Genomic DNA, 27143 nt, shown 5'->3' with positions numbered 1-27143 from the left:
GCCACCATGTTATCTAGATGATTGTTCTTCCTTGGAAATCACATGCACCCAACCCAACTAAGCGCCAAAGAGCACACAACTCAGCTCCTTGGCCTTGGCTGGACTGCTGTTTCCCGTCTATCCATAGCCAAATATAGACAGAGAAACGTAAGCTGTTCGCGCGCCCTGCTGGAGATCACCACGTGGCTTTCTTGTAGTCACCATTCACGTTGCTACGGCGACGATGCAAGCAAGGCTACGGTTGGTTGAGCAGCGATGACGTCAGGTGGATATCGGGAATTCCGTATGCACAGAGTGGAAGAAAAGCTGAGTTGAGAACTCATCAGAGAGGTCCGGAAAAAGTGGTAACACAACTAGCAAGAAACATTCTGTGGGACATGGCTTTTAATTATTTTAAAGTTTATGTTATAGAAGTGTTGCCTATGTATTTTATTAAGAGAAAATTAGATGCAACCTTCGAAAGTGGTATCAAACTCAATGACCATACCTCAACCAATATTCATAAACATCAGATTTGAGAGCTACACCGCTGGGGGACAACTGAGGGCAGACTGCAGACTTGCACATGTAAGTTTCTTACACAGAATAATGTAGATGTTGACAACTTTTTACAATGTTTCCCTGGAGATGATGATTGTGAAGGATGTTGGTGATTGTGGTTGTTACAAATTTATATACAATTTTCGAATTACATCAATACATTATTTTTTCCAGATAAATTTGATTTTGTACTGAACGACCTCATTTATTTGGACTTGACATTGCCAGCAAACAGGGCAGTTCGAATGTAGGGTTAACAAAAATGTTTTGTTTGCTTATCCTTTTAACGTGGGTCAATTAAAAGTAGAGTCTACATGGAACTTGGGTTAATATTAACCTGCTTTGGCATCATTCTATATTTTTAGTGGACTATTGAATTCATGCCCATCCTACAGGACTTATTTGACATAATGAAATTGTATAACTGATGTAAACTTGATCATGTAACCGATGTAAACTTGATCATGTAACCGATGTAAACTTGATCACTTGAACATGTTTGGGCAGTCCAGGGGCTGTTTCCTTGACGGTGGCTGTTTAAGAATTATTTAGGCCTGGTCTCTGCTATAGCAGCTGGTTCTGCAAAGTTATCAGCCTGGTGACCAACTTCACATGATTGAAGGGGCCACGTGATAAAGGTTGGAAGTGAGGGAAAATCAGTGTGATCTTTCTCGCGTATGTCAAGTGAAACGTCTCACTTCTCTGCAGTTCTCATGCTACAGACACTGTCCACTGACTCGTACAGTGCTACTTCTCAGCGCATATATCGATACGATCTGTCTGACGTACATGTAACTGACTCTTGCAACATGCTACTTTACTGTGTGTGTCTGACCCATTGGGTGTAGTAGACCTATGGCTGCTTTTCCTTGCTGAACTTTATTGGCAGCATGTCTGTGCCAATAAATACATTCTTAAATAAACCTTTCGTCTCAGTCCACATTGCTGTCCTTTCCCTGATCAAGGTCGATCTGCAACATACGTACTCTGAGTGACCTTATCATGGAGCTTTGCCATAGAAGGATCACTGACGCTGTGCGAACACACAAGCGGCTCAAATATCCTCCCTCCTCTCAATGTTTCCCAAGCCATTGAAGCCGCCAGCGGGCCGTCTTTAAATAGATAAGCACTTCATATTTGTGGCTGAGGGCTGGGGGGGGCACAACCTGAGTGTAACTGGTGTGAAATGGCTAGCTAGATAGCGTTAAAATCGGTGACGTCACTGGGCCTGAGACCTTGAAGTAGTTGTTTCCCTTACCCTGCAAGGGCCGCAGCTTTTGTGGCGCCATAGGTAACGATGATTCATGGGAGGCTGTTGTTGATGTGTTCAGAAGGTCTCTGGTTCAAGCCTAGTTTAGAACATGGAGAGGGCCAGAACCAATATTCTTACATGAGCAAGGTGCTTTTCAGTCATACCAGGTCTCCACAAGGTGAGTCAGCAAAACAAATAGACGTCTCTAATAGGGCTCAGAAGAGAGGTGGTTAGGCAATAGATGGATAGAAAGGGTTCCCACCAAGATCATGATTTGAAAATGACCCATTATTTGCTATGAGGACTTTTCAACTCAAGTGCTTGAAATCACTGCACTCAAACTTGCTGTTAGGTTATTCAGATTGTTTAAGTGTCTCTCCAAAAACCCTAATTCAACTCCAACCCAGGTTTTGCACAGAAAGGGCCAGTTCGAACACTTTTACATGTCAACTAACTTTTGTGTTTGCATTTTCCCCTCTACAGAAAGCCAGCCATGTTCCCTGATGCTCTGGAGGCAGTTGGCAGGGTGGAAGGCTTGCCCCTGACCTCCCCCGCAACCCCGACCTTACCCGACCCCGATGAAGAGGAAGGCCAGAGGGAGGTTGTGCCGTGGACCAGTCCCAGGCGGAGGGCTGGCCGCTATCGTCACAGCCTGCAGATACTGAAGCCCTTCAGGATAACGCACAAGTAAGCACACTTTTTTTTTTAGGCCAGGGGTTCCCAAACATTTTGGGCCCACGACCCCATTTTGATATCTGAAAATTCTTGTGACCTCGACCATGTTTATTTTTTTATTTTGGGCAATGACAGTCAATTGAAAAACATTCTAGCATTATTTCTGTCTTCTCAACTCACCATCACATAAAATATATATATTTAGATTTTTTGGTACTTTTTACCCCTTTTTCTCTCCCCAATTTCGTAATATCCAATTGGTAGTTAGTCTTGTCCCATCACTGCAACTCCCATACGGACTTGGGAGAGACAAAGGTCGAGAGCCATGTGTCCTCCGAAACACGACCCTGCCAAGCCGCACTGCTTCTTGACACACTGCTTGCTTAACCCGGAAGCCAGCTGTGACCGGCCCGCCACAAGGAGACGCCAGAGCGTGATGGGACATGGACATCCCGGCTGGCCAAACCCTACCTAACCCGGACGAGTTCCCAGTTGTTTTGAACGCAACCTTAATATCCAGAGGGAGACGGCAGGCTATTCCCTTTGAGTCAGTAACCAAAACTCCTCTGTAGTGACCCATGAGTGCATTCGGATAAATTTCCCTCACCGGCATCGCAACTGAGCCAGAATCACAGTCAAACGGATTGGGAAGTAGGTACCAAAGTCAAAGTGCTCTTCCAAGCATTGGAGGTGAGCAGTCGTCCCTTGTGTGGGACACCTTATTGATGCTGTCTTTTGTTAGGAAACATGCACAGCCGAAGGGAAGGGGGCATGGGTCACTTTTGAAAGACTCTGTCCAATAAGAATTATTTCCACTGATTCGGTCACTTGTCTGTAGAATGTTTTTTTAATTTCCCCTGCATGCTTGCATTCAGTTCGTTCAGTTTCCCAAATATGTCTGTTACGTAGGCAAGGAGACACAACAGTTCCTCTCTCAAAGCAAAAAAAAATATTTCAAACACTCCCCCTCGAACCACAAAGCCTCAGTATGAAATAGAACGTTGTCATGCTCTGATATCATATCTCCACATAGCTTTGCAAACAGGCGTTCGCTCAGTGGATGTGGTAGTTTACAATCAAAGTTACCTGCTGCAGTAACAGTATCTCAGAGTTCTGTGCTCCGCTCTCTTGCCACCAGTTGCTTTTGGTGTATCATACAATGTGTCCATATGGCAGAGGGAGACACATTCATAACTGGAGTGCAGCGGCCTGCCCGACCATACATTTTTTAACAGTGCTATATGACAACGTTATTGATTTTAGTTTGTGCCTCCCCACACATTGTTTCCAATTGCGGACAGTAATATCGAAGTCTCATAGCGTAACAGGCCTAGCCATTCACCTTGGGAATGATTCAAGTGCAACAGTCAAGTGAGGCCTTTTCCCATGATCTAAGGGAGCTCTCTGGTTGAATTTTTTCTTTTAGATTTTAATAATTTCATTTCGATTTTTAAGGTTAACCACATTACAATGATTTTGAGATACAAAGACAATATTATAATTATTTTTGTATATATTTCCAGAATTTTGGAAATTCTCCCACAACCCCATTTTCATATTAGGCAACCCCACATGGGGTGGCGACCCCTAATTTGGGAACCGCTGTTTTAGAGCCTTTACTGATCGGCATAAATCCTGCAATGTCAACATGAGACAGTGTGCCCTGCTGAGTTGTGAGTGTATAGGGTAAATGTCTGCATCCCAAATGGCACTCAATTCCCTTCATAGTGCAGTAATATAGGCCCTGGTCAAAATAAGTGCACTATGAAGGGAATAGGGTGCCATTTGGGACTCATATATATATATAGTCTTCCAGTTTCAAGCGAGCAGCAGGAGGCCATGATAAGGGAATTGACTTATCCCCCGCAAACAGAGGGCTCTGTGTTTGAACGCACACTGACTGATAAACTGTCCCTGAACTTTTTTCACAGCTCCCCAAGATTTCTATGAAGTGCCTGTAAACTGCTGTTCAAACAACGGTGGTTCATGATTCATCTTTCCCCGGTCAAAGTGAAGGTTCAGGGGCTCTTTTCTTTTCTCTCAGGGGCCAGTGTGTTCTCTCTATCTCTCTCCACCTAGCACCCAGATGATGCCTAGATTTTCACTCAGTCCGTTCTTTTCTGCTCCTGGCTTTCTCGCAGGCACCAGCACCCAGTCGACAACGCTGGCCTCTTCTCCTTCATGACTCTGCACTGGCTCACCCCACTCGCACGGAGGGCCCACAAGACATCCAGCCTCTCCACAGATGACGTATGGGGCCTATCCTGCCACGAGGCCTCTGAATTCAACTGTCAGAGGTGAGGCTATTGTCAAACATCAATTCCCAAGCACCCTATGGTCCATTGACTCTCCATAGGTTCAACAGGGTTATTCTTTTGTATCTTATCAGAAACCCAATGTTTTCCCCTTCAACAAATATTTGATGAATCACTTTTCCTGCCCCTGTACGAGTTAAACCAGAAAACAGTAGTGCAGCCAAGGTTTCTCAAGGTAATCTCAGTGACCTCCACATTTGCCGTTTGTGGGATTTCCCAGAGTCACCTTCCACAGAGGTTGATTGCCTGATTTGATGAGCATCTTGTCACTTCCAGGAGAGAGATGGCAGTTAGGGAGGGTGGTATTAATAGCCTAGGATTAGAGATTAGGGTGTTAGTTAGCCAGGACTAGCCTCGCTCAGTCTTGCCTACAGAGAGAACGGTTATGTCATTATCCCTTGTCCTTGCCTCAATGCGGCTGCCAAAACAGCATCTCAAGCAATCCTTTGAGTCTTGTGTCCTCACCCTTATGGAGGTGGATCTGTCATTCATGCATGAATGAATGAACACAAGAAGGAAATATTAAATGGTGGATCATTTGTGACTCATCTTAAAACGACTTCCACATTTTGATCAAGAGCAGAAATTCCTGTCAGCTAGGTTTATAACATGCTATAGGGGACTACAGGAGAGAGAGGCATGAGAAGAGCTCACATTATGTCCCTGGCCTGGGTCCAAACGTGGCCCAGAAAACGGACACAATGATATATGCTTGTGCCACGTCTGAGAAAAAGAGGTAGAGTGGAGGGTTTAACTTTGTGTTTACATGGCTAGAACAGTTACGTAACGCAACTACCAAAGAGAGGGATGGGAGACGAGCCAGAGAGCCCCTGGGAGAGTCCCTGGGAGAGTTGACACTTGAGTGCCAAAAGAAGGTGCTATTCATGAAAAGCTTGCAGACGAGCCCCTATCTGCATTGTCACCACATTTGTTTTCTAAGGCCAGTACAAAGTGTTGCTGTTAGGCCTACATTTTGCAGCACCGACTTATTATTTGCTTACTTTCAGTATTATTAAGACAAGTGAAAGGTGATTTATAGATTTATATTTGCTTTATGTGCATTTACACTCCATAGTGCACTACAAATAGACTCTAGACAGTGGGCGGGATTTATTTTGCTTGTATACCTTTTACAGGCTTGAAAGGCTTCTCTCTAAGTTAAACTGCTTGACGTATCGACCATTGATATCAATTCAAACCAAAAACTCCAATGGATATATATTTACACAAAGTTTTGAATGTTTCATTTCCTGCAAACCTCTCTCTGCATAGACGGCTTAGTGTAGCTATAGTGTTAATTGTAATTTCTCACTCAGCTCGGAGGTAAATGTGAATTTAAGTTTGAAATATCTGCCCACGGGAGAATGTGCACGGGTTAGTGCACTTTGTATCTCTGTAACGTTTTTAATAAACTCATTAACACATCAATTAGATGTGACACCTGCTCTATCCTTCTCTTTTTCCAGCCATTAGGAATGATACATTTTGTCAAGGCATTTTTTTCCCTCTTTATGGGGAATTTACACACCGGTAAAAGTGTGTAAAGAGTGCATTACCACATATTTAACATGCTTGCGTGTAATGCTCACGCGACTATCCTACGTGCCATCCATTCTCATCTCCATTGGGCTCGTTGGCCGTTTTTGTGATCAATCTCACCCACGATGTTAAATTAGTCTATTTAGTGTAAAATATTGGTATGAATTATGCATTTTTCCAAGATAATAATTTTATCCTCAAAATGCTAATTTCCATCACCATCTTAATATTAGCTGATCTATCACCTTCATCTGTCTGCAGAGTGCATACTAATTTGGAAAGATGTACAGATACAGTGCATTCGGAAAGTGTTCAGATCCCATAAACTTTTTCTACATTTTGTTACGTTACAGCCTTATACTAAAATGGATTTAAAAATATATATATCCTGATCAATCTACACACAATACCCCATAATATCAAAGTGAAAACAGGTTGAGAAATTTTTGCAGTTGTATAAAAAACATGTTTATATATTTATTCAGAGCCTTTGCTATGAGACTCGAAATGAAGCTCATGTGCATCCTGTTTCCATTGATCATCCTTGAGATGTTTCTACAACTTGATTGGAGTCTGTCTACATAAGGTCCCACAGTTGACAGTGCATGCCAGAGCTAAAACCAAGCCATGAGGTCAAAGGAATTGTCCGTAGAGCTCCGAGACAGGATTCTGATGAGGTACAGATCTGGGGAAGGGTACCAAAAAATATCTGCAGCATTGGAAGTCCCCAAAAACACAGTGGCCTCCATCATTCTTAAATGGAAGAAGCTTGGAACCACCAATACTTTTCCTAGAGCTAGCCGCTTGGCGAAACTGAGCAAATGGGGAAGAAGGGCCTTGGTCAGGGAGGTGACCAAGAACCCGATGGTCACTCTGACGCTCTTCATCCAACCTGACAGAGCTTGAGAGAATCTGCAGAGAACAATGGGAGAAACTCCCAAAATACGGGTATGCCAAAGCTTTTGTAGCGTCGTACCCAAGAAGACTCGGATGTAATCGCTGCCAAAGGTGCTTCAACAAGGTACTGAGGAAAGGGTCTGAATACTTATGTAAATGTAATATTTACTTTTTTTAGGGTTTCTAAAAACCTGTTTTTGCTTTGTCGTTATGGTGTATTGTGTGTAAATTGATGAGGGGGAAAAAAATATTTAGAGGCTGTAACGTAACAATGTGGAAAAGGTTGAGGTCTGAATACTTTCCGAATGCACTGTAACTGCCAAAATAAAGGAAACACCAACCTTGTCTCTTAATAGGGCGTTGGGCTACCACAAGCCGCCAAAACCTTTTCAATGTGCCTTGGTAGAGTTTCTATAAGTGTCTGGAACTCTATTTGAAGGACGTGACAATTCTTCCACGAGAAATTCCATCATTTGGTGTTTTGTTGATTGTGGTGGAAAACCCTGTCTCAGGTGCTGCTCCAGAATCTCCCACACATTCACACATAACACACACTCACACCCCTTAAACACCCTATGCTCCTTTGAGATCCCTCATTCAACATCACTGAGATCTCTTTTAGCGATGGTAGCCAAAAGATTGGGCTACTGAGCATTTCATTTATAATATTTGGCCTAATTCCAATACTTCTAATGTATACAGCAAATAAGCACATTGTCACCATAAAAGTTGAATGATGGATGTTTTTCAGGCGGCGTTATAATGCTCTTTCACGCTCACGCAGATTTACGATGTGTGTGATTTATATCAGAAGCATGCATCACCCCTAGATGGGACTGCCTTGCCTAGTTAAATAAAGGTTAAATAAATAAAATAAAATATGGCGTGCGCCAAGTTTATAAATTGCAATATTTTTGTGGGTGCACAATATTTGCAGAAATGGCTAATTATGTAGTGTCAAATTTAGGCAACGGTTATAAATGAGGCCCAGGTGTTTTTGCCATCCCTTGAATAGAAAAAGGTTAGAACTGGGTGAAGGCTAATCAGATCCTTTTGCCATATGGTCTCCAGTTTCATCTGTCCATCTTAACTCCTCTCTCTCTCCCCCCCATGGTCAGACTGGAGAACCTGTGGTATGATGAGCTGAAACAGAAGGGGAAAGACGGGGCATCACTGTCTCGCGTCTTCTGGAGGTTCTGCCAGACCCGCATGCTGGTTGCCATCTTCTCTCTCCTCATCACCATGGTCACTGGCTTCGTTGGGCCAGTAAGTACACTCCAAATCCCTCCTACTTTCTTTGTCTTCTTCTGTAGTGCATGCTCCAGCAGCGGTCCCCATTGCACCATGGACCGTTCTCATATAGACAATATTTTCCAGGACCGGCTGTGGGATATCGATTAGGCCTACAAGTTTAGTATAGCTGCTTTTTCGTAACATTTTAGTTTAAGTAGGTCTAACGTGATATTATAAAAACATAAAGTGCATATTTTTCTCTAATAACCATATAATAAAAACATTGCAACTCACCTTGACGCTGACTCAATGGGAGTCCTGAACCTGTTTCCCCGGCAACAAGACGGTCCCATTTAGGGGTGATGGGAGACATGTTCCTTATGTCCAGTCTACTCCGTAATTTCGTTTTTGTTGCCGTCATTGCGGAAAACCTCGTTGCTCAGAGATTAGGATGTTGGAAATAGAAGCATCGTTTTCAGTGCTTTTGTGGCTATCTCAGGATATTCAGCCTTGATTTTAATCCGGAAGGTCGGCAGAGGTGAAATTCTCAATCATACTTTGAAGGCCATCGTCATTTGCAACCTCAAGGAGTTGATCTTCTTCCTGCACGGAGATGGACAATTCACCTGGGACATTCACAAATGGGTTGAGGATCCATTCCTTAACACTTTGTGGGTCTTTGGCAGTTGGGAAGTTACACTCGAACTCTGTTGACAGCGAAGCAAGATGACCGTGCACCAGCTGGGAGAAAGACGGCCCAGTCTCAAGTCTCCCGAAATCCCTGCTAATGTTTGGAACATGTCAAATATGCCCCTGTCCACTCGCCATCCCCACAGTTCCAGTTTGGCTTTGAATGCAGCCACTTTATCTGCCAACTGAAAGACAGTTGTCATTCTCCCCTGAAGTGACCGATTGAGTTCGTTGAGCAGGTTGAATATGTCACACAGGTAAGCAAGTTTTGCGACCCATGCCTCATCTATGAAATGTGTTGCCAGTGGTGACTTTTTTTTCTGAAAAATCTCTGCAGCGGCTCTCATAACTCAAACACTCTGGCAATCCAGGGGGAGATCGCTTGCCAATCTCCACATACTGTGCACAGGGGTCTTGGAGCATGCGAGTCACCTGTTGCAATAAAGCCATATTTGAGGTTGGAGTCATATTTTCTATTGAATGAGGCTTTGTTTTATTTATTTTTTGCAGCCTCGGGCTCTGCTATCTTTGCATTATCGTCATCTTCGGGCCTTTTTAATATCCTTTACCCCTTCCGAAGAAGCTCTCCAGCGATGTTTATTTGTTTATATTCATGTCAGCTAACGTAGCTAGCTAGTAAAAAGTTGTCGGGCAGCACAGCTCACACAGACCGTGATGAACTCGCAGCCAGTGATGCCAATTTAGCAATTTTGTTTCTAGATTTAGCAACTTCAGAGAAACCTGGCATTTATTTCCAGAAAGCACCTAGCTACAAATGTAGCTACTTTTAAAAATGTATTTGGAACTTTTAGCAACTTTTGAAAAGTGACTGACTCAAATGCTAAAATGCACACATTTTCCCTCTAAATGAAACAAAATGTTTTTCTCTGTCCCACTTAGTCACAACACACGTGCCTGGCTGCAAAAGTGAATTGTGAGTGACGTCAGCAGCAGGCGCTTAGCTCGTGCACAGACAGCAGCAGCAATTTGCAAGTCATTGTTGGCTGGCTGACAGCAGCAGTAGTACGGATTCGACGAGCCAAACCCAGTGAATATAGTTGGTCACCAATGTTTGATCTTGAACAGAACTTACATCAAACAACATGTCTCAATCAAAATTGTACAGAAAAGAGTGGGAGCCTGTACCTTAACAAAATGTCAAATCATATTTTTTTGCCGAGATGGCCAGTCAATTTGAGTAACGTTAATTGTGTATTCTACATAATGACGCAGTTTTACGTTATCACGCAATGACATCACAACGTCATTTAGCAACTTTTAGCAACAAATCAACCTGCCTCTAGCAATTTACCCTGAAAATTAGTTGGCAACACTGCTCGCAGCGTGCACATTACTCATTCAAAATCTGTAAACTGTTGTGGGCATGACAGATATTAGAGTGGTGAGAAAAGGACAACAGACTGCAACACGTTCAACGTAATTACTGCACAAATAGCCCATAATTGTATATAATTTTTTTATTTTACTGATTTAAAAAAAAAAAATATATATATATATATATATGATTTATCCTTTCCGTGCGGCCCGGTGGTGGGGACCGCTGCTCTACAGGGAATAGATTGCCATTCGGGACATACCTACCCTAGCTCGAACTGTTTGAAAAAGCACTTCATCCAATTTCACGCTGGTCTGAAAATTGAAATGAAAACATACCCGAAGATTAGAAAGCTTTAGATGGTGAACCAATATTAATCCTCCAGCTTTAGATGGTGAAACCCATATTAATCCTCCAGATTAGCCATTGGTTCCATGATTACACTTTGTCCCAGAAATAGGCTGTTCTTTTCCAACTGCCACACTTCGGACTTCATTTCCCCCTCCTACCTAAAATACCCCAAATTAGTACACGTGTGCCGATATTGCACCACAATTCGGGCGCTTATTACAGCCTTATTAAACACAATTTCAGATGAAAGGCAATTCAATTAGTGGGTTCCTTAACTGAGATATTGAATGGCTGTATTGTTTCCAACACCTCTGGCTGTTTATATGGATGTTAAGCTCGGTCTATGTGTGGCATGCTACTGTACATGCTAGCAGCTTTCCTCATTCCACTAATTATTAACTGTATTTACAAGTTACACAATGAATCATTTGTCTCACATTCCTGCCCGGTTGCTATGTAGGCCTACTGTACAGATTTATTTGGCATAAATTGAACTATAGTAGCACTGGTAATCTTACTGTAATTACAATTTTGGACACCTGCACATTTTCAGACCTTGAGTGGTCTAATGTTGAGATGAGTTCATGACCCCAGTCAGTTGTTATGCACAGTGCATTCAAAGTATTCAGACCCCTTGACTTTTTCCACATTTTTTTCCCATTTCCCAGATCTGTTCCTCGACACAATCCTGTCTCAGAGCTCTTTGACCTCACAGCTTGGTTTTTGCTCTGATATGCAATGTCAACTGTGGGACCTTATATAGACAGGTGTGTGCCTTTCCAAATCATGTCCAATCAATTGAATTTACCACAGGTGGACTCTAATCAAGTTGTCGAAACAAACATCTCAAGGATGATCAATGGGAACAGGATGCACCTGAGCTCAATTTTGAGTCTCAGAGCAAAGGGTCTGAATACTTATGCAAATAAGGTATTTCTGTTTTTAATTTTTAATACATTTGCTAAACTTTAAAAAAAAACTTTCGCTTTGTCATTATGAGGTATTGTGTGTAGATTGATGATTTTTCATTTTAGTTAATCCATTTTAGAATATGGTTGTAACATAACAAAATGTGAAAAAAGTCATCAAGAGGTCCGAATACTTTCCGAATGCACTGTAGATCCCTATGGCTCAATCCCAAATGAAAGGGAAAGATGGGCACCATCTAATGTCATCATTTAAGACTGTGCCTATCTTTCCCATTGTCCTTCCAAAGTCTTCAGTTCATTCTACGTCTGTCTTCCTCAATTACCTTATTGTATGTCTCTAATCTGGCTCAAAATGTTCCTCTTTCTGCCTACTCTCCTCCTTCCTCTCCCTCTTCTACGCCTCCTTTCTTACCTCTCCCTTTCCCACCTCATTTCCAGGCTCTTCTGGTGCGTGCCCTGCTGGAGTATTCTCAGAGTGCGGAGGCCTGGCTGCCCTACGGCCTCTCTCTAGTGGCAGGGATCTTCCTGATGGAGCTCATGCGTTCCTGGTCGCTGGCGCTCATGTGGGCCGTCAATTACCGCACCGCCGCTCGCCTCCGGGGTGCAGCGCTCACATTCGCCTTCCATAAAATCCTCCGCCTGCGCAGCACCAAAGACATCAGTGCTGGAGAGGTGAGTGATTGTTAGCCTGGTCCCAGATCGGTTTGTGCAGTATAGGCAACTCCTATGGTCATTGTCATGCCTGGTCCCAAACAGATCTGCGAACAGGCTAGGGTGTTTGAGTGATGGTGGACCAAATCAACCCCTTTACCCCACAGTAGGATTGCGACGGGTCTGAACATTACGGTAAATTTCCAGAATTTTTACATGGGAAGTTAAGCCCGGGAATATGGGGAATTTTGCTTAAATTTATCAAAAATGTAGCTTATAACACTGAACCTTTTTTGTGTGATATGCATAAGGCAATTCTAGGTCTTGTGGCATATTTTGGTTAAACTATTCCCAATTCAATGGAATTGCAACCCTCTGCATGCACAGTGCATTCTTCCATCACATGTGCAGTGCATTCTCCATCACATGCACAGTGCATTCTTCCATCACATGTGCAGTGCATTCTTCATCACATGCACAGTGCACTCTTCCATCACATGTACAGCTGATTCTCAAGATCTTGCACACTAATGAGATGCTGTTGAGCCCATACTACTACACTGTCTGAGCCAAGGACTACATGCTTTCTGGTAAGTTTTTATTTCAATAATAGAAGCTGACAGCAACGTGTTTAAATCCTTTCTAACTTGTTAACAATTTCTGCTAGTTAGTTTTTGCTACCATGTGGGTTTTAGCTTGCTTGAGCCTGCTAACTGAGTGTTAATTCACCTGTTTCCATGTTTAATTTGAAAACATTTCTTACAAAGGTGTTAAATAGTTCAGCAGTTAGATTAATCTGAAGGTGGAATTTAATTTTTTTACATTTATTTTTTCTCATCTTTACAGGAAAATGCCACGGGCACTATCTGATGTGTGGAGACATTACACTGCAGCTAATGTAGAAGGAAAAGCGGTGTACATTTGCAAATACTGTCCCAAATCATATGTGAAGAATGCCACAAAGATGCAGAATCATCTGGCCAAGTGCATAAAGTTCCCTCTGCGCTCACAACAAGCAACCTCTGACAAAAGTCCCTCTATTTCCATTTGAGGTGAAAATGATGAATCAGACAAGTCAAAGTTTTTTTTGACTCAAAGGAAGAACGTAGTCAGAGAAATGCTGATGAATGTCTTGCTTGAGCTGTCTATGCAACTGGTTCACCTCTGATGCTCACAGGCAATGTGTATTGGAAGAGATTTCTGAATGTTCTTCGCCTAGCATACACCCCCCCAACCAGACATGCTTTATCTACTCATTTGCTGGATGCAGAGTTCATGTGAAGGTCAAGAAAATCATAGAGAAAGCAGACTGTATTGCAATCATCTCTGATGGGTGGTCAAATTTTCGTGGGCAAGGAATAATTAACTACATAATTACCCCCCCCCCCCCCCCCCCCTCAACCAGTTTTCTACAAGAGCACAGGCACAAGGGACAACGGACACAACGGTCTCTACGTTGCAGATGAGCTGAAGGCCGTCATCAATGACCTTGGACCACAGAAGGTATTTGCATTGGTGACAGACAATGCTGCAAACATGAATGCTGCTTGGTCTAAAGTGGAGGATTCCTACACTCACATCACACCCATTGGCTGTGCTGCTCATGCGTTGAAGCTGCTGCTCAAGGACATCATGGCACTGAAGATGCACTCTACAAGAGAGCCCAGGAAATGGTTAGGTATGTGAAGGGTCATCAAGTTATAGCAGCAATCTACCTCACTAAACAAAGTGAGAAGAATAAGTGCACCACATTGAAGCTGTCCAGCAACACCCGTTGGGGTGGTATTGTCATCATGATTGACAGTGTCCTTGAGGCGAAGGAGTCTTTCCAAGAAATGGCCGTACCACACACAGTCTGCTCATGTGGACAGCCCCATCAAGAGGATCCTCCTGGATGATATATTTTGGGAGAGAGTGGTAAGCAGCCTGAATCTGCTGAAACCTACTGCAATAGCCATTGCACGGATTGGGGGAGACAATGCCATCCGGTCTGATGTTCAGACTCTGCTTGCAGGTGTAAGAGAAGAAATTCGTACTGCCCTGCCCACTTCACTGTTACTCCAAGCAGAGGAAACTGCAGTTCTGAAATACATCAAAAAGCGTTAAGACTTCTGCCTGAAGCCCATACACGCCGCAGCGTGCATGTTGGACCCCAAGTATGCTGGCAAGAGCATCCTGTCTGGTGTGGAGCTCAACAAGGCCTATGGTGTCATCACTACCATGTCTTGCCACCTTGGCCTGGATGAGGGCAAGGTTCTTGGCAGTCTGGCAAACTACACTTCCAAGCAAGGGCTTTGGGACGGAGATGCAATATGGCAGTCGTGCCAATATCTCATCAGCCACCTGGTGGAAGGGACTTTGTGGATCTGAGGCTCTTTCCCCTGTTGCCCCCATCATCCTCAATCTCACCAACATCAGCCGCCTCAGAGTGCAACTGGTCCTTGTTTGGGAACAAACACACCAAAGCACGCAACCGGCTGACCAATACAAGGGTTAAGAAATTGGTGGCCATCCGGGCAAATTTGAGGCTTTTTGAGCCTGACAACGAGCCATCCTCAACAAGGTTGGAAAGTGACAGTGAAGATGAGGCCTCAGAGTCTGATGTTCAAGAGGTGGATATTGAGGAGGTCCAGGGAGAAGACATGGAAGCCTGAGAGGATGACAACCAACGCTTTAGTTTCTAGACTATCATTTTACAGATTATGTTGAAAACATTTTTGGGAGATGCGATGGATGATTGGGGATCATTCGATATTCCCTTTCTTTTGTGTTTCAATTAAATCATCCCATGTGAAGAGTCAACTCATTTAATTAAAGTTAAATTTGTAACTAAATAGTTGATTTCTATTGGAAGGATTTAATCATTTGCAATTATGTCTACTTATGATAAAGGTTTCTGTTTCCATACGATATGGTAAATATATCCAATGCAAAAAAAACATCTACATTTAAATGGTATTAATACTAATTTGCATATATTCCTGTTAATTCCCACGGAAAGTTTCCATCTCTGAATGTTCCCCAAAATGTGCAACCCTACCCCACAGACACTGCCTTCAGTTCTGAAAGTGAAATGCACTTCTAGTGGTTACATTGTAGGTGTGTCTCAGATAACAAATAACTCCATTGTATTAGTTTGATTGTTTGTTTCAATGAAAAAAATTAAATCCTCTGTCGTGCCAATGTCTCATCCCTTTGTCCATGCTCTACTATTGTAGCTTATTCTCATTGCAACATTTCAGGATTCTGTGGGTTAATTTCATTCTCTTTGACTCACTATGTCCTTGTGAAGTAAATGGTCTGTTCAATGTGTCCACTAACATTCTGTGTCAATGTCCCTCCCTACAGCTGATCAACATCTGCTCCAGCGATGGCCAGCGGGTATACGAGGCAGTCTCAGTGGGCTGTCTGCTGGCTGGGGGCCCGCTGGTTGGCATCCTGGGTCTGTCCTACACTGCTTACTTCCTGGGACCCACTGCACTGGTTGGATCAGCCATATTCATCTTCTTCTACCCTGCTATGGTAGGAAGTCCTCCATGTCTCCTAACAAAGGAATGCACACCTTATGGAAAACAAAAGTGCTGACTAACGAAAAAATGTGAACCGATGTCTAAAGGAAAGTTACTCCACTTTCATTAACTCAGAGGCATCTTAGTGCTACCTTTTCATATAGCTTATTCATTTAGGAACAAAGCTTTAGTTACTGTAAAAATAATACACTGAAAGTAAACATTATTTTGACAGCAGTGTTACTTGGAGCATGATTCCTTTGAACTTATCTCATTCTCAGCACTTAGTCATTCATGAATTGTCTTTCCTGTTTATAGTATTAGTGATGAACAGCATCATATTTCCCCATAACTGTAGAACTAAAGTGAATGTCCTTCACTTCACAGACCGTTATCCTTTACAGCACAGCCTGTTAATTCCCCTTAAAAGGGTTTTGGGGAAGTTAAAGGGCGATTCTGCCATTTTTCCATCTCATATTCTTCATCTCCAGCAGTAAACCAGTGTCTACACATATGAAAACAGCTTGTTTCTATGATCTGTGGTTAAAAAGATAAGAAAAAAGGTCCTAAAAAGGGCTTCTCTGTGGCATCACAGCATAGGTTAAAAAACAGTGATTTTCAAAACCTGCAACGGATTTCTAGGGAGGGTATTTTCTTGCTCCCCATGTCACCGCAAATCTGTGTTTTGAAAATCACTGTTTATATAATGTTTTAACTTTCGAGGATGTCATCGGGTACAACTTTTTTTAAACTTGATTTGTTTCTACAAAACATAGTTTTGCACTGTTTTCACATATGTTGACAGTGGTATTGTGCAGGAGATAATGACATTGTGGTGGAGTTCCCCTTCAACTTCTCCAAAACTCTCCGCCTGCCAATCTCCTGTTGACTTTGCTGCTGTTAGTCTTTCAATTGAGTTAGCTTCAGTCTGAGCCTGCCTATTGGGGACCTTTGCCTTGATGTGGAAGCCGCTTATAGCCTGTTCCTTGCAGTAACCCTGCCATAGAGCTGATGCAATAGGGTTGTGTCTATGTCCCAAATGGCACCTTATTCCCTATACAGAGCACTACTTTTGACCAGGGCCCATGGGGCTCTGTTCTAAAGTAGTGCACAAGGGGAAACATAGGGTTGTAGACTGTGTCTGGCTTCATTTCCCTGTTACGACACTCACATTTCTCCTCTGTTACTTATTTTCTTGCTTCTCTCTATCCGGGACAGATGCTGGCTTCACGTCTCACAGCGTATTTTCGTAAGAAGTGTGTGTTAGTGACTGACCAGCGCGTGAGGCTCATGAATGAGATCCTCGGCTGTATCAAGTTCATCAAGATGTATTGCTTGGAAAACGCTTTCGCTCAGAACATCCACAGTGAGTGTTTGGTAACACTTACGCACACACACACACACACACACACTGGGCTTGTATTGTTTTTTTTCTGGTCAGGTCACTTGGTGAGAATAAACACCAGACCACAGTCATATTGTTTATAGCACGGGGCCAGTGACTCTGCAGTCATCATGTTTATGACAAGGGGCCAGTGACTCTGCAGTTATCATTTTTATGACAAGGGGCCAGTGACTCTGCAGTCATCATGTTTATGACAAGGGGCCAGGGACTCTGCAGTCATCATGTTTATGACAAGGGGCCAGGGACTCTGCAGTCATCATGTTTATGACAAGGGGCCAGGGACTCTGCAGTCATCATGTTTATGACAAGGGGCCAGGGACTCTGCAGTCATCATGTTTATGACAAGGGGCCAGGGACTCTGCAGTCATCATGTTTATGACAAGGGGCCAGGGACTCTGCAGTCATCATGTTTATGACAAGGGGCCAGGGACTCTGCAGTCATCATGTTTATGACAAGGGGCCAGTGACTCTGCAGTCATCATGTTTATGACAAGGGGCCAGTGACTCTGCAGTCATCATGTTTATGACAAGGGGCCAGTGACTCTGCAGTCATCATGTTTATGACAAGGGGCCAGTGACTCTGCAGTCATCATGTTTATGACAAGGGGCCAGTGACTCTGCAGTCATCATGTTTATGACAAGGGGCCAGTGACTCTGCAGTCATCATGTTTATGACAAGGGGCCAGTGACTCTGCAGTCATCATGTTTATGACAAGGGGCCAGTGACTCTGCAGTCATCATGTTTATGACAAGGGGCCAGTGACTCTGCAGTCATCATGTTTATGACAAGGGGCCAGTGACTCTGCAGTCATCATGTTTATGACAAGGGGCCAGTGACTCTGCAGTCATCATGTTTATGACAAGGGGCTCGTGACTCTGCAGTCATCATGTTTATGACAAGGGGCCAGTGACTCTGCAGTCATCATGTTTATGACAAGGGGCCAGTGACTCTGCAGTCATCATGTTTATGACAAGGGGCCAGTGACTCTGCAGTCATCATGTTTATGACAAGGGGCCAGTGACTCTGCAGTCATCATGTTTATGACAAGGGGCCAGTGACTCTGCAGTCATCATGTTTATGACAAGGGGCCAGTGACTCTGCAGTCATCATGTTTATGACAAGGGGCCAGTGACTCTGCAGTCATCATGTTGTGGCACGGGGCCAGTGACTCTGCAGTCATCATGTTTATGACAAGGGGCCAGTGACTCTGCAGTCATCATGTTTATGACAAGGGGCCAGTGACTCTGCAGTCATCATGTTTATGACAAGGGGCCAGTGACTCTGCAGTCATCATGTTTATGACAAGGGGCCAGTGACTCTGCAGTCATCATGTTTATGACAAGGGGCCAGTGACTCTGCAGTCATCATGTTTATGACAAGGGGCTCGTGACTCTGCAGTCATCATGTTTATGACAAGGGGCCAGTGACTCTGCAGTCATCATGTTTATGACAAGGGGCCAGTGACTCTGCAGTCATCATGTTTATGACAAGGGGCCAGTGACTCTGCAGTCATCATGTTTATGACAAGGGGCCAGTGACTCTGCAGTCATCATGTTTATGACAAGGGGCCAGTGACTCTGCAGTCATCATGTTTATGACAAGGGGCCAGTGACTCTGCAGTCATCATGTTGTGGCACGGGGCCAGTGACTCTGCAGTCATCATGTTTATGACAAGGGGCCAGTGACTCTGCAGTCATCATGTTTATGACAAGGGGCCAGTGACTCTGCAGTCATCATGTTTATGACTAGGGGCCAGTGACTCTGCAGTCATCATGTTGTGGCACGGGGCCAGTGACTCTGCAGTCATCATGTTGTGGCACGGGGCCAGTGACTCTGCAGTCATCATGTTGTGGCACGGGGCCAGTGACTCTGCAGTCATCATGTTTATGACAAGGGGCCAGTGACTCTGCAGTCATCATGTTTATGACAAGGGGCCAGTGACTCTGCAGTCATCATGTTTATGACAAGGGGCTCGTGACTCTGCAGTCATCATGTTTATGACAAGGGGCCAGTGACTCTGCAGTCATCATGTTTATGACAAGGGGCCAGTGACTCTGCAGTCATCATGTTTATGACAAGGGGCCAGTGACTCTGCAGTCATCATGTTTATGACAAGGGGCCAGTGACTCTGCAGTCATCATGTTTATGACAAGGGGCCAGTGACTCTGCAGTCATCATGTTGTGGCACGGGGCCAGTGACTCTGCAGTCATCATGTTTATGACAAGGGGCCAGTGACTCTGCAGTCATCATGTTTATGACAAGGGGCCAGTGACTCTGCAGTCATCATGTTTATGACTAGGGGCCAGTGACTCTGCAGTCATCATGTTGTGGCACGGGGCCAGTGACTCTGCAGTCATCATGTTGTGGCACGGGGCCAGTGACTCTGCAGTCATCATGTTGTGGCACGGGGCCAGTGACTCAGCAGTCATCATGTTGTGGCACGGGGCCAGTGACTCAGCAGTCATCATGTTGTGGCACGGGGCCAGTGACTCAGCAGTCATCATGTTGTGGCACGGGGCCAGTGACTCAGCAGTCATCATGTTGTGGCACGGGGCCAGTGACTCTGCAGTCATCATGTTTGTGGCACGGGGCCAGTGACTCTGCAGTCATCATGTTTTTGACTAGGTGCCAGTGACTCCGCAGTCATCATGTTTATGACTAGGGGCCAGTGACTCTGCAGTCATCATGTTTATGACAAGGGGCCAGTGACTCTGCAGTCATCATGTTTATGACAAGGGGCCAGTGACTATGCAGTCATCATGTTTATGACAAGGGGCCAGTGACTCTGCAGTCATCATGTTTATGACAAGGGGCCAGTGACTCTGCAGTCATCATGTTTATGACAAGGGGCCAGTGACTCTGCAGTCATCATGTTTATGACAAGGGGCCAGTGACTCTGCAGTCATCATGTTTATGACAAGGGGCCAGTGACTCTGCAGTCATCATGTTTATGACAAGGGGCCAGTGACTCTGCAGTCATCATGTTGTGGCACGGGGCCAGTGACTCTGCAGTCAACATGTTGTGGCACGGGGCCAGTGACTCTGCAGTCTTCATGTTTATGACAAGGGGCCAGTGACTCTGCAGTCATCATGTTGTGACAAGGGGCCAGTGACTCAGCAGTCATCATGTTGTGACAAGGGGCCAGTGACTCAGCAGTCATCATGTTGTGGCACGAGGGCCAGTAACTCTGCAGTCATCATGTTTGTAACAACTGGCCCCGAGCTATAAACATAACTCAAGTCATCATGTTTGTGACAAGGGGCCAGTGACTCAGCAGTCATGTTTCCAGCACAGGGCCAGTGACTCTGCAGTCATCATGTTTGTGACAAGGGGCCAGTGACTCAGCAGTCATGTTTCCAGCACAGGGCCAGTGACTCTGCAGTCATCATGTTTATGACAAGGGGCCATGTTTCTAGCACAGGGTCAGTGACTCAGCAGCCATGTTTCTAGCACAGGGTCAGTGACTCTGCAGTCATCATGTTTGTGACAAGGGGCCAGTGACTCAGCAGTCATGTTTCTAGCACAGGGTCAGTGACTCGGCAGTCATGTTTGTGACAAGGGGCCAGTGACTCTGCAGTCATCATGTTTGTGACAAGGGGCCAGTGACTCTGCAGTCATCATGTTTGTGACAAGGGGCCAGTGACTCTGCAGTCATCATGTTTGTGACAAGGGGCCAGTGCCTCTGCAGTCATCATGTTTGTGACAAGGGGCCAGTGACTCTGCAGTCATCATGTTTGTGACAAGGGGCCAGTGACTCTGCAGTCATCATGTTTGTGACAAGGGGCCAGTGACTCTGCAGCCATGTTTCTAGCACAGGGTCAGTGACTCTGCAGTCATCATGTTTGTGACAAGGGGCCAGTGACTCAGCAGTCATGTTTCTAGCACAGGGTCAGTGACTCGGCAGTCATGTTTGTGACAAGGGGCCAGTGACTCTGCAGTCATCATGTTTGTGACAAGGGGCCAGTGACTCTGCAGTCATCATGTTTGTGACAAGGGGCCAGTGACTCTGCAGTCATCATGTTTGTGACAAGGGGCCAGTGCCTCTGCAGTCATCATGTTTGTGACAAGGGGCCAGTGACTCTGCAGTCATCATGTTTGTGACAAGGGGCCAGTGACTCAGCAGCCATGTTTCTAGCACAGGGTCAGTGACTCTGCAGTCATCATGTTTGTGACAAGGGGCCAGTGACTCAGCAGTCATGTTTCTAGCACAGGGTCAGTGACTCGGCAGTCATGTTTGTGACAAGGGGCCAGTGCCTCTGCAGTCATCATGTTTGTGACAAGGGGCCAGTGACTCTGCAGTCATCATGTTTATGACTAGGGGCCAGTGACTCTGCAGTCATCATGTTTATGACTAGGGGCCAGTGACTCTGCAGTCATCATGTTTATGACTAGGGGCCAGTGACTCTGCAGTCATCATGTTTATGACTAGGGGCCAGTGACTCTGCAGTCATCATGTTTATGACTAGGGGCCAGTGACTCTGCAGTCATCATGTTGTGGCACGGGGCCAGTGACTCTGCAGTCAACATGTTGTGGCACGGGGCCAGTGACTCTGCAGTCATCATGTTTGTGACAAGGGGCCAGTGACTCGGCAGTCATGTTTGTGACAAGGGGCCAGTGACTCAGCAGCCATGTTTCTAGCACGGTCAGTGACTCTGCAGTCATCATGTTTGTGACAAGGGGCCAGTGCCTCTGCAGTCATCATGTTTGTGACAAGGGGCCAGTGACTCAGCAGCCATGTTTCTAGCACGGTCAGTGACTCTGCAGTCATCATGTTTGTGACAAGGGGCCAGTGCCTCTGCAGTCATCATGTTTGTGACAAGGGGCCAGTGACTCTGCAGTCATCACGTTTATGACTAGGGGCCAGTGACTCTGCAGTCATCACGTTTATGACTAGGGGCCAGTGACTCTGCAGTCATCACGTTTATGACTAGGGGCCAGTGACTCTGCAGTCATCACGTTTATGACTAGGGGCCAGTGACTCTGCAGTCATCACGTTTATGACAAGGGGCCAGTGACTCTGCAGTCATCACGTTTATGACAAGGGGCCAGTGACTCTGCAGTCATCACGTTTATGACAAGGGGCCAGTGACTCTGCAGTCATCACGTTTATGACAAGGGGCCAGTGACTCTGCAGTCATCACGTTTATGACAAGGGGCCAGTGACTCTGCAGTCATCACGTTTATGACAAGGGGCCAGTGACTCTGCAGTCATCACGTTTATGACAAGGGGCCAGTGACTCTGCAGTCATCACGTTTATGACACGGGGCCAGTGACTCTGCAGTCATCACGTTTATGACACGGGGCCAGTGACTCTGCAGTCATCACGTTTATGACACGGGGCCAGTGACTCTGCAGTCATCACGTTTATGACACGGGGCCAGTGACTCTGCAGTCATCACGTTTATGGCACGGGGGCTCGTGACTCTGCAGTCATCACGTTTATGGCACGGGGGCTCGTGACTCTGCAATCATCATTTTTATAGCACTGGCCCAGTGACACAGCAAAAATCATAATACTCACTTCCTGTTTTTGCGTCTGGGTTAGTGATTATTTCCAGCTGAGAATGCGCCTCTCAAATTCGTACTTCCTTTATTTGACTTTATTTACATTTTCTTCTCTGTCAGGCCAATTCTCTTTCAATTCCAGTCAGTCCAGGAAATTCAACCTGTTACCTGAAATCCATTAGTTTAAATCCTCCAATCATCAATTCAAATTAGATTCATCCCTGGAATTGACCCGGCAACTCCATTCCCGTTAGGTTCCATTGGCTGAGATTCCTTCCATGCCTTCCCACATTACACAAGCCCTGATTGGATCACTGCGCCCAAAGTTTAATTTGAAAAGCGTTTAAAGCTCTTTGATACCTAAGACCTGCAGAGGGTTGTTCCACTTAGAGGAGATTGAAGAATTAGAGAGGGAGGGGGGACATTTCTCACGAGGCTCTGCCTCACATTGTGGATAAGAAACGTTTGGTGCTTTTAATCATGACTGTAATTAGCCAGGTTGGACTCATATCCTCATAACAGCCCGCTGTTTGGATAATAGTGATAATACCTATTATTATGATCATTAATTGGACATTCATCTTAAGGGCTATTGAGTTTCATATCAGGAGTTCTGATATCGTTCTCTTCAGTTAGTGTTAGTATATGGCCCTATTCCACCTGCTGATAAAATATACATTGTATATGTAGAAGCTTCTACAAAGGCAATCCAACAACACTGCTGTGAGTCCCTGGAGAATAATATGAAATGTGTTTTAGGAGGAGTGCAGTCATGTTATAGCTTTCCTGGAGCACGTAGTAGCCTTGGCTGTGTTAGAAAGAAACCTTTGCTTGGAGCCAGAGTGCACTGAATGGACTGTTGAATGAAGCAGCCAACACATGCATTTAGAATATGTACACAATCATGGATGACAAGCCACTTGACTTGGACAACTGCCAATGGCCCACAATTTTAAAAGTCCATTTCATACCATTTATGGCCACGAGGCCCAACTTGTCTCTCTTATTTCTGGCCATGACTGTAAGGGACTCTCTCTAATGTTGTTTGGGGCTGAATATAACTACAGTGCCAGGCGTAAATTCCTGAAAGACTCTACAGTGGTAATACAAGAGCTCATTGTCTATTTTCTGTCTGTGCTATCTCGCTCTCTGTGTCGCTCCCTCGCTCTCTCTGTGTGTTGCTCTCTCTGTCGCTCGCTCCCTCGCTCACTTCCTCTCTCTGTCGCTCATTCTTTCTTTCTGCCTCGCTCGCTCTCTTCCTCGCTCACTCTCTGCCGCTCTCTGCCTTGCTCGCCCTCTGCTGCTTTCTCTTTCTGCCCCCCCCCACCCCCCAGCGGTGCGATCTGAGGAGAGGAGGATACTGGAGAGGGCTGGTTGTGTTCAGAGCCTCACAGTGGGCGTGGCCCCCATCGTCGTTGTGATCGCCAGTGTCTGCACATTCACTCTACACATGGCCCTGGGTTTTGACCTCACTGCTGCCCAGGTAAACTCCTCCCCTCAGCTGTCACTAACTTTTCAAGAGTCAAGTGACTTCAATATCTACCAGTAGCTTTTGTTGTTTGTTTCAATAGAAAGCTCCCCAGTAGCTTTTAAATATGTGGAATTCCACTAAATGTGAAATTACTTGACCACTTTGTTGCTCCCTTCAGGCCTTTACCGTTGTTGCAGTCTTCAACTCCATGACCTTTGCCCTCAAAGTCACGCCCTTGGCTGTACGAGCATTATCAGAAGGTTCTGTGGCAGTCAACCGATTTCAGGTAAATGAAAGACAGACGAGATTGTTGTACAAAATTGGGAATGATTGTAGCGTTCAGTCAGGATGGACTGTTGTCAGCATAGCACTTCAAAATATACATGTTCATTCATTAATCTTCTCCATATATCATACAGTATATCATATGTCAACAGAGACTCTTCTTGATGGAGGACCGAGAGGTTGTGTTGGCCAAAACGGACGACCCGATGAACGCCGTGGAGTTCCGGTACGCCACCTTGGCCTGGGAGAAGGCCAAAGCTCCTGCCAAAGCCACCCCCGTCCCCAAGAAGCAGTGCAAGAGAGGTGGAATGCATCGAGTACTGCGCAAGGAGAAACTGAGCTTGTATATCACAGCAGAAGAGGGTAAGGGAAACAATGAGGGTCCCAACGGACAGAGTCTCCTTACCCACATGGAACAGGAGAGCCCCCAGAGCACCATCTCCTCTACCCAGAGCTCCATCATCCGCCCACCGCTGCACAAAACCCTACATCGCATCGATCTGCGCGTCAAGAAGGTACACTGCTCGAACAAGCACCATCAATCAGACAGGTGTACTCACCCGTGCACAAAACAACCCTGATTTACGTTCATACAAGCCTACACAAATGCTTGTACACATTGACAAATATATGCATGCACGCACACATGCAAACCTGCACATACACACACACACACACACACTAAAGCAGTGGTGTTCAAGGTCTGGGGGGGAACGCAGTGGGGTTGGCTATTTATTTATGAAAACAATTGGAACAAAGAAATCAGAGGAGATTATTGTATTCAAACATTTTTTGAAAATTGTATTTAGAAAATGTATTTTGTATTTAGTAAATGTATTTTTTGGTTTCTTTCATATTGATAAGAGATGAAAATGTAATGACTTGAAGTTTATTTGTTGATGTAAAATATATACAGTTGAAGTCGGAAGTTTTCATACATTTAACTCATTTTTCAACCACTCCACAAATTTCTTGTTAACAAACTATAGTTTTGGCAAGTCGGTTAAGACATCTACTTTGTGCATGACACAAGTAATTTTTTCAACAATTGTTTACAGACAGATTATTTCACTGTCTCACAATTCCAGTGGGTCAGAAGTTTATATACATTAAATTGACTGTGCCTTCAAACAGCTTGGAAAATTCCAGAAAATGATGTCATGGCTTTAGAAGCTTCTGATAGGCTTATTGACATCATTTGAGTCAATTGGAGGTGTACCTGTGGATGTATTTCAAGGCCTACCTTCAAACTCAGTGCCTCTTTCCTTGACATCATGGGAAAATCAAAAGACCTCAGAAAAATAATTGTAGACCTCCACAAGTCTGGTTCATCCTTGAAAGCAATTTCCGAATGCCTGAAGGTACCACATTGATTTGTACAAACAATAGTACGCAAGTATAAACACCATGGGACCATGCAGCCGTCCTACCGCTTTGGAAGGAGAAGCGTTCTGTCTCCTAGAGATTAACGTACTTTGGTGCGAAAAGTGCAAATCAGTCCCAGAACAACAGCAAAGGACCTTGTGAAGATGCTGGAGGAAACCGGTACAAAAGTTAGTATATCCACAGTAAAACGAGTCCTGTGTCGACATAACCTGAAAGGCCACTCAGCAAGGAAGAAGCCACTGCTTCAAAACCGCCATAAAAAAGCCAGACTACGCTTTGCAACTGCACATGGGGACAAAGATCGTACTTTTTGGAGAAATGTCCTCTAGTCTGATTAAATAAAAATAAAACTGTTTGGCTATAATGACCATAGTTATATTTGGAGGACAAAGGGGGAGGCTTGCAAGCCAAAGAACACCATCTCAACCGTAAAGCACGGGGGTGGCAGCGTCATGTTGTGGGGGTACTTTGCTGCAGGAGGGACTGGTTCACTTCACAAAATAGATGGCTTCATGAGGATAGGAAAAGTATGTGGATATATTGAAGCAAAATCTCAAGACATCAGTCAGGAAGTTATAGCTTGGTCGCAAATGGGTCTTCCAAATGGACAATGACCCCAAGCATACTTGGCTTAAGGACAACAAAGTCAAGGTATTGGAGTGGCCCACACACAGCCCTGGCCTCAATCCTATAGAACATTTGTGGGCAGAACTGAAAAAGTGTGTGTGAGCAAGGAGGCCTACAAGCCTGACTCAGTTACACCAGCTCTATCAGGCGGAATGGGCCAAAATTCACCCAACTTATTGTGAGAAGCTTGTGGAAGGCGACCCAAAATATTTGACCCAAAAACAATTTAAAGGCAACGCTACCAAATACTAATTGAGTGTCTGTAAACTTCTGACTCACTGGGAATATGATGAAAGAAATTGAAGCTGAAATAAATAATTTTCTCTACTATTATTCTGACATTATTATTTCACATTCTTAAAATAAAGTGGTGATCCTAAATGACCTAAGACAGGGAATTTTTGCTCTGATTAAATGTCCGGAATTGTGAAAAACTGAGTTTAAATGTATTTGGCTAAGGTGCATGTAAACTTCCCACTTCAACTGTATACAGTACAAGTAAAGTTTGGATACCTACTCATTCAAGAGTTTTTTTTTTCTTA

The 27143-nt window shown here is 44.6% G+C and overlaps 1 protein-coding gene across 1 annotated transcript in view; it reads left to right on the top strand.

The window, feature by feature from the left end:
- Positions 1-299: 299 nt before the first annotated feature.
- Positions 300-27143, top strand: part of wu:fb13g09 (ATP-binding cassette sub-family C member 5) — a 52882-nt gene continuing 26038 nt past the window's right edge. Inside the window, exons 1-10 of the mRNA XM_064964531.1 lie at positions 300-567; positions 2276-2479; positions 4609-4764; positions 8337-8484; positions 12196-12429; positions 15757-15930; positions 17136-17283; positions 24167-24315; positions 24482-24589; positions 24741-25103. Coding sequence (XP_064820603.1) covers positions 2286-2479; positions 4609-4764; positions 8337-8484; positions 12196-12429; positions 15757-15930; positions 17136-17283; positions 24167-24315; positions 24482-24589; positions 24741-25103 — 1674 coding nt within the window. The 5' untranslated portion in view covers positions 300-567; positions 2276-2285. The remainder of the gene's footprint in view (positions 568-2275; positions 2480-4608; positions 4765-8336; positions 8485-12195; positions 12430-15756; positions 15931-17135; positions 17284-24166; positions 24316-24481; positions 24590-24740; positions 25104-27143) is intronic.

This window comes from Oncorhynchus masou, unplaced genomic scaffold (assembly GCF_036934945.1).
Source record: "Oncorhynchus masou masou isolate Uvic2021 unplaced genomic scaffold, UVic_Omas_1.1 unplaced_scaffold_1___fragment_4___debris, whole genome shotgun sequence".
Lineage (NCBI taxonomy): Eukaryota > Metazoa > Chordata > Actinopteri > Salmoniformes > Salmonidae > Oncorhynchus > Oncorhynchus masou.
Note: the sequence above shows the minus strand (reverse complement) of the source record. Positions and strands in the feature narration are given on the sequence as shown.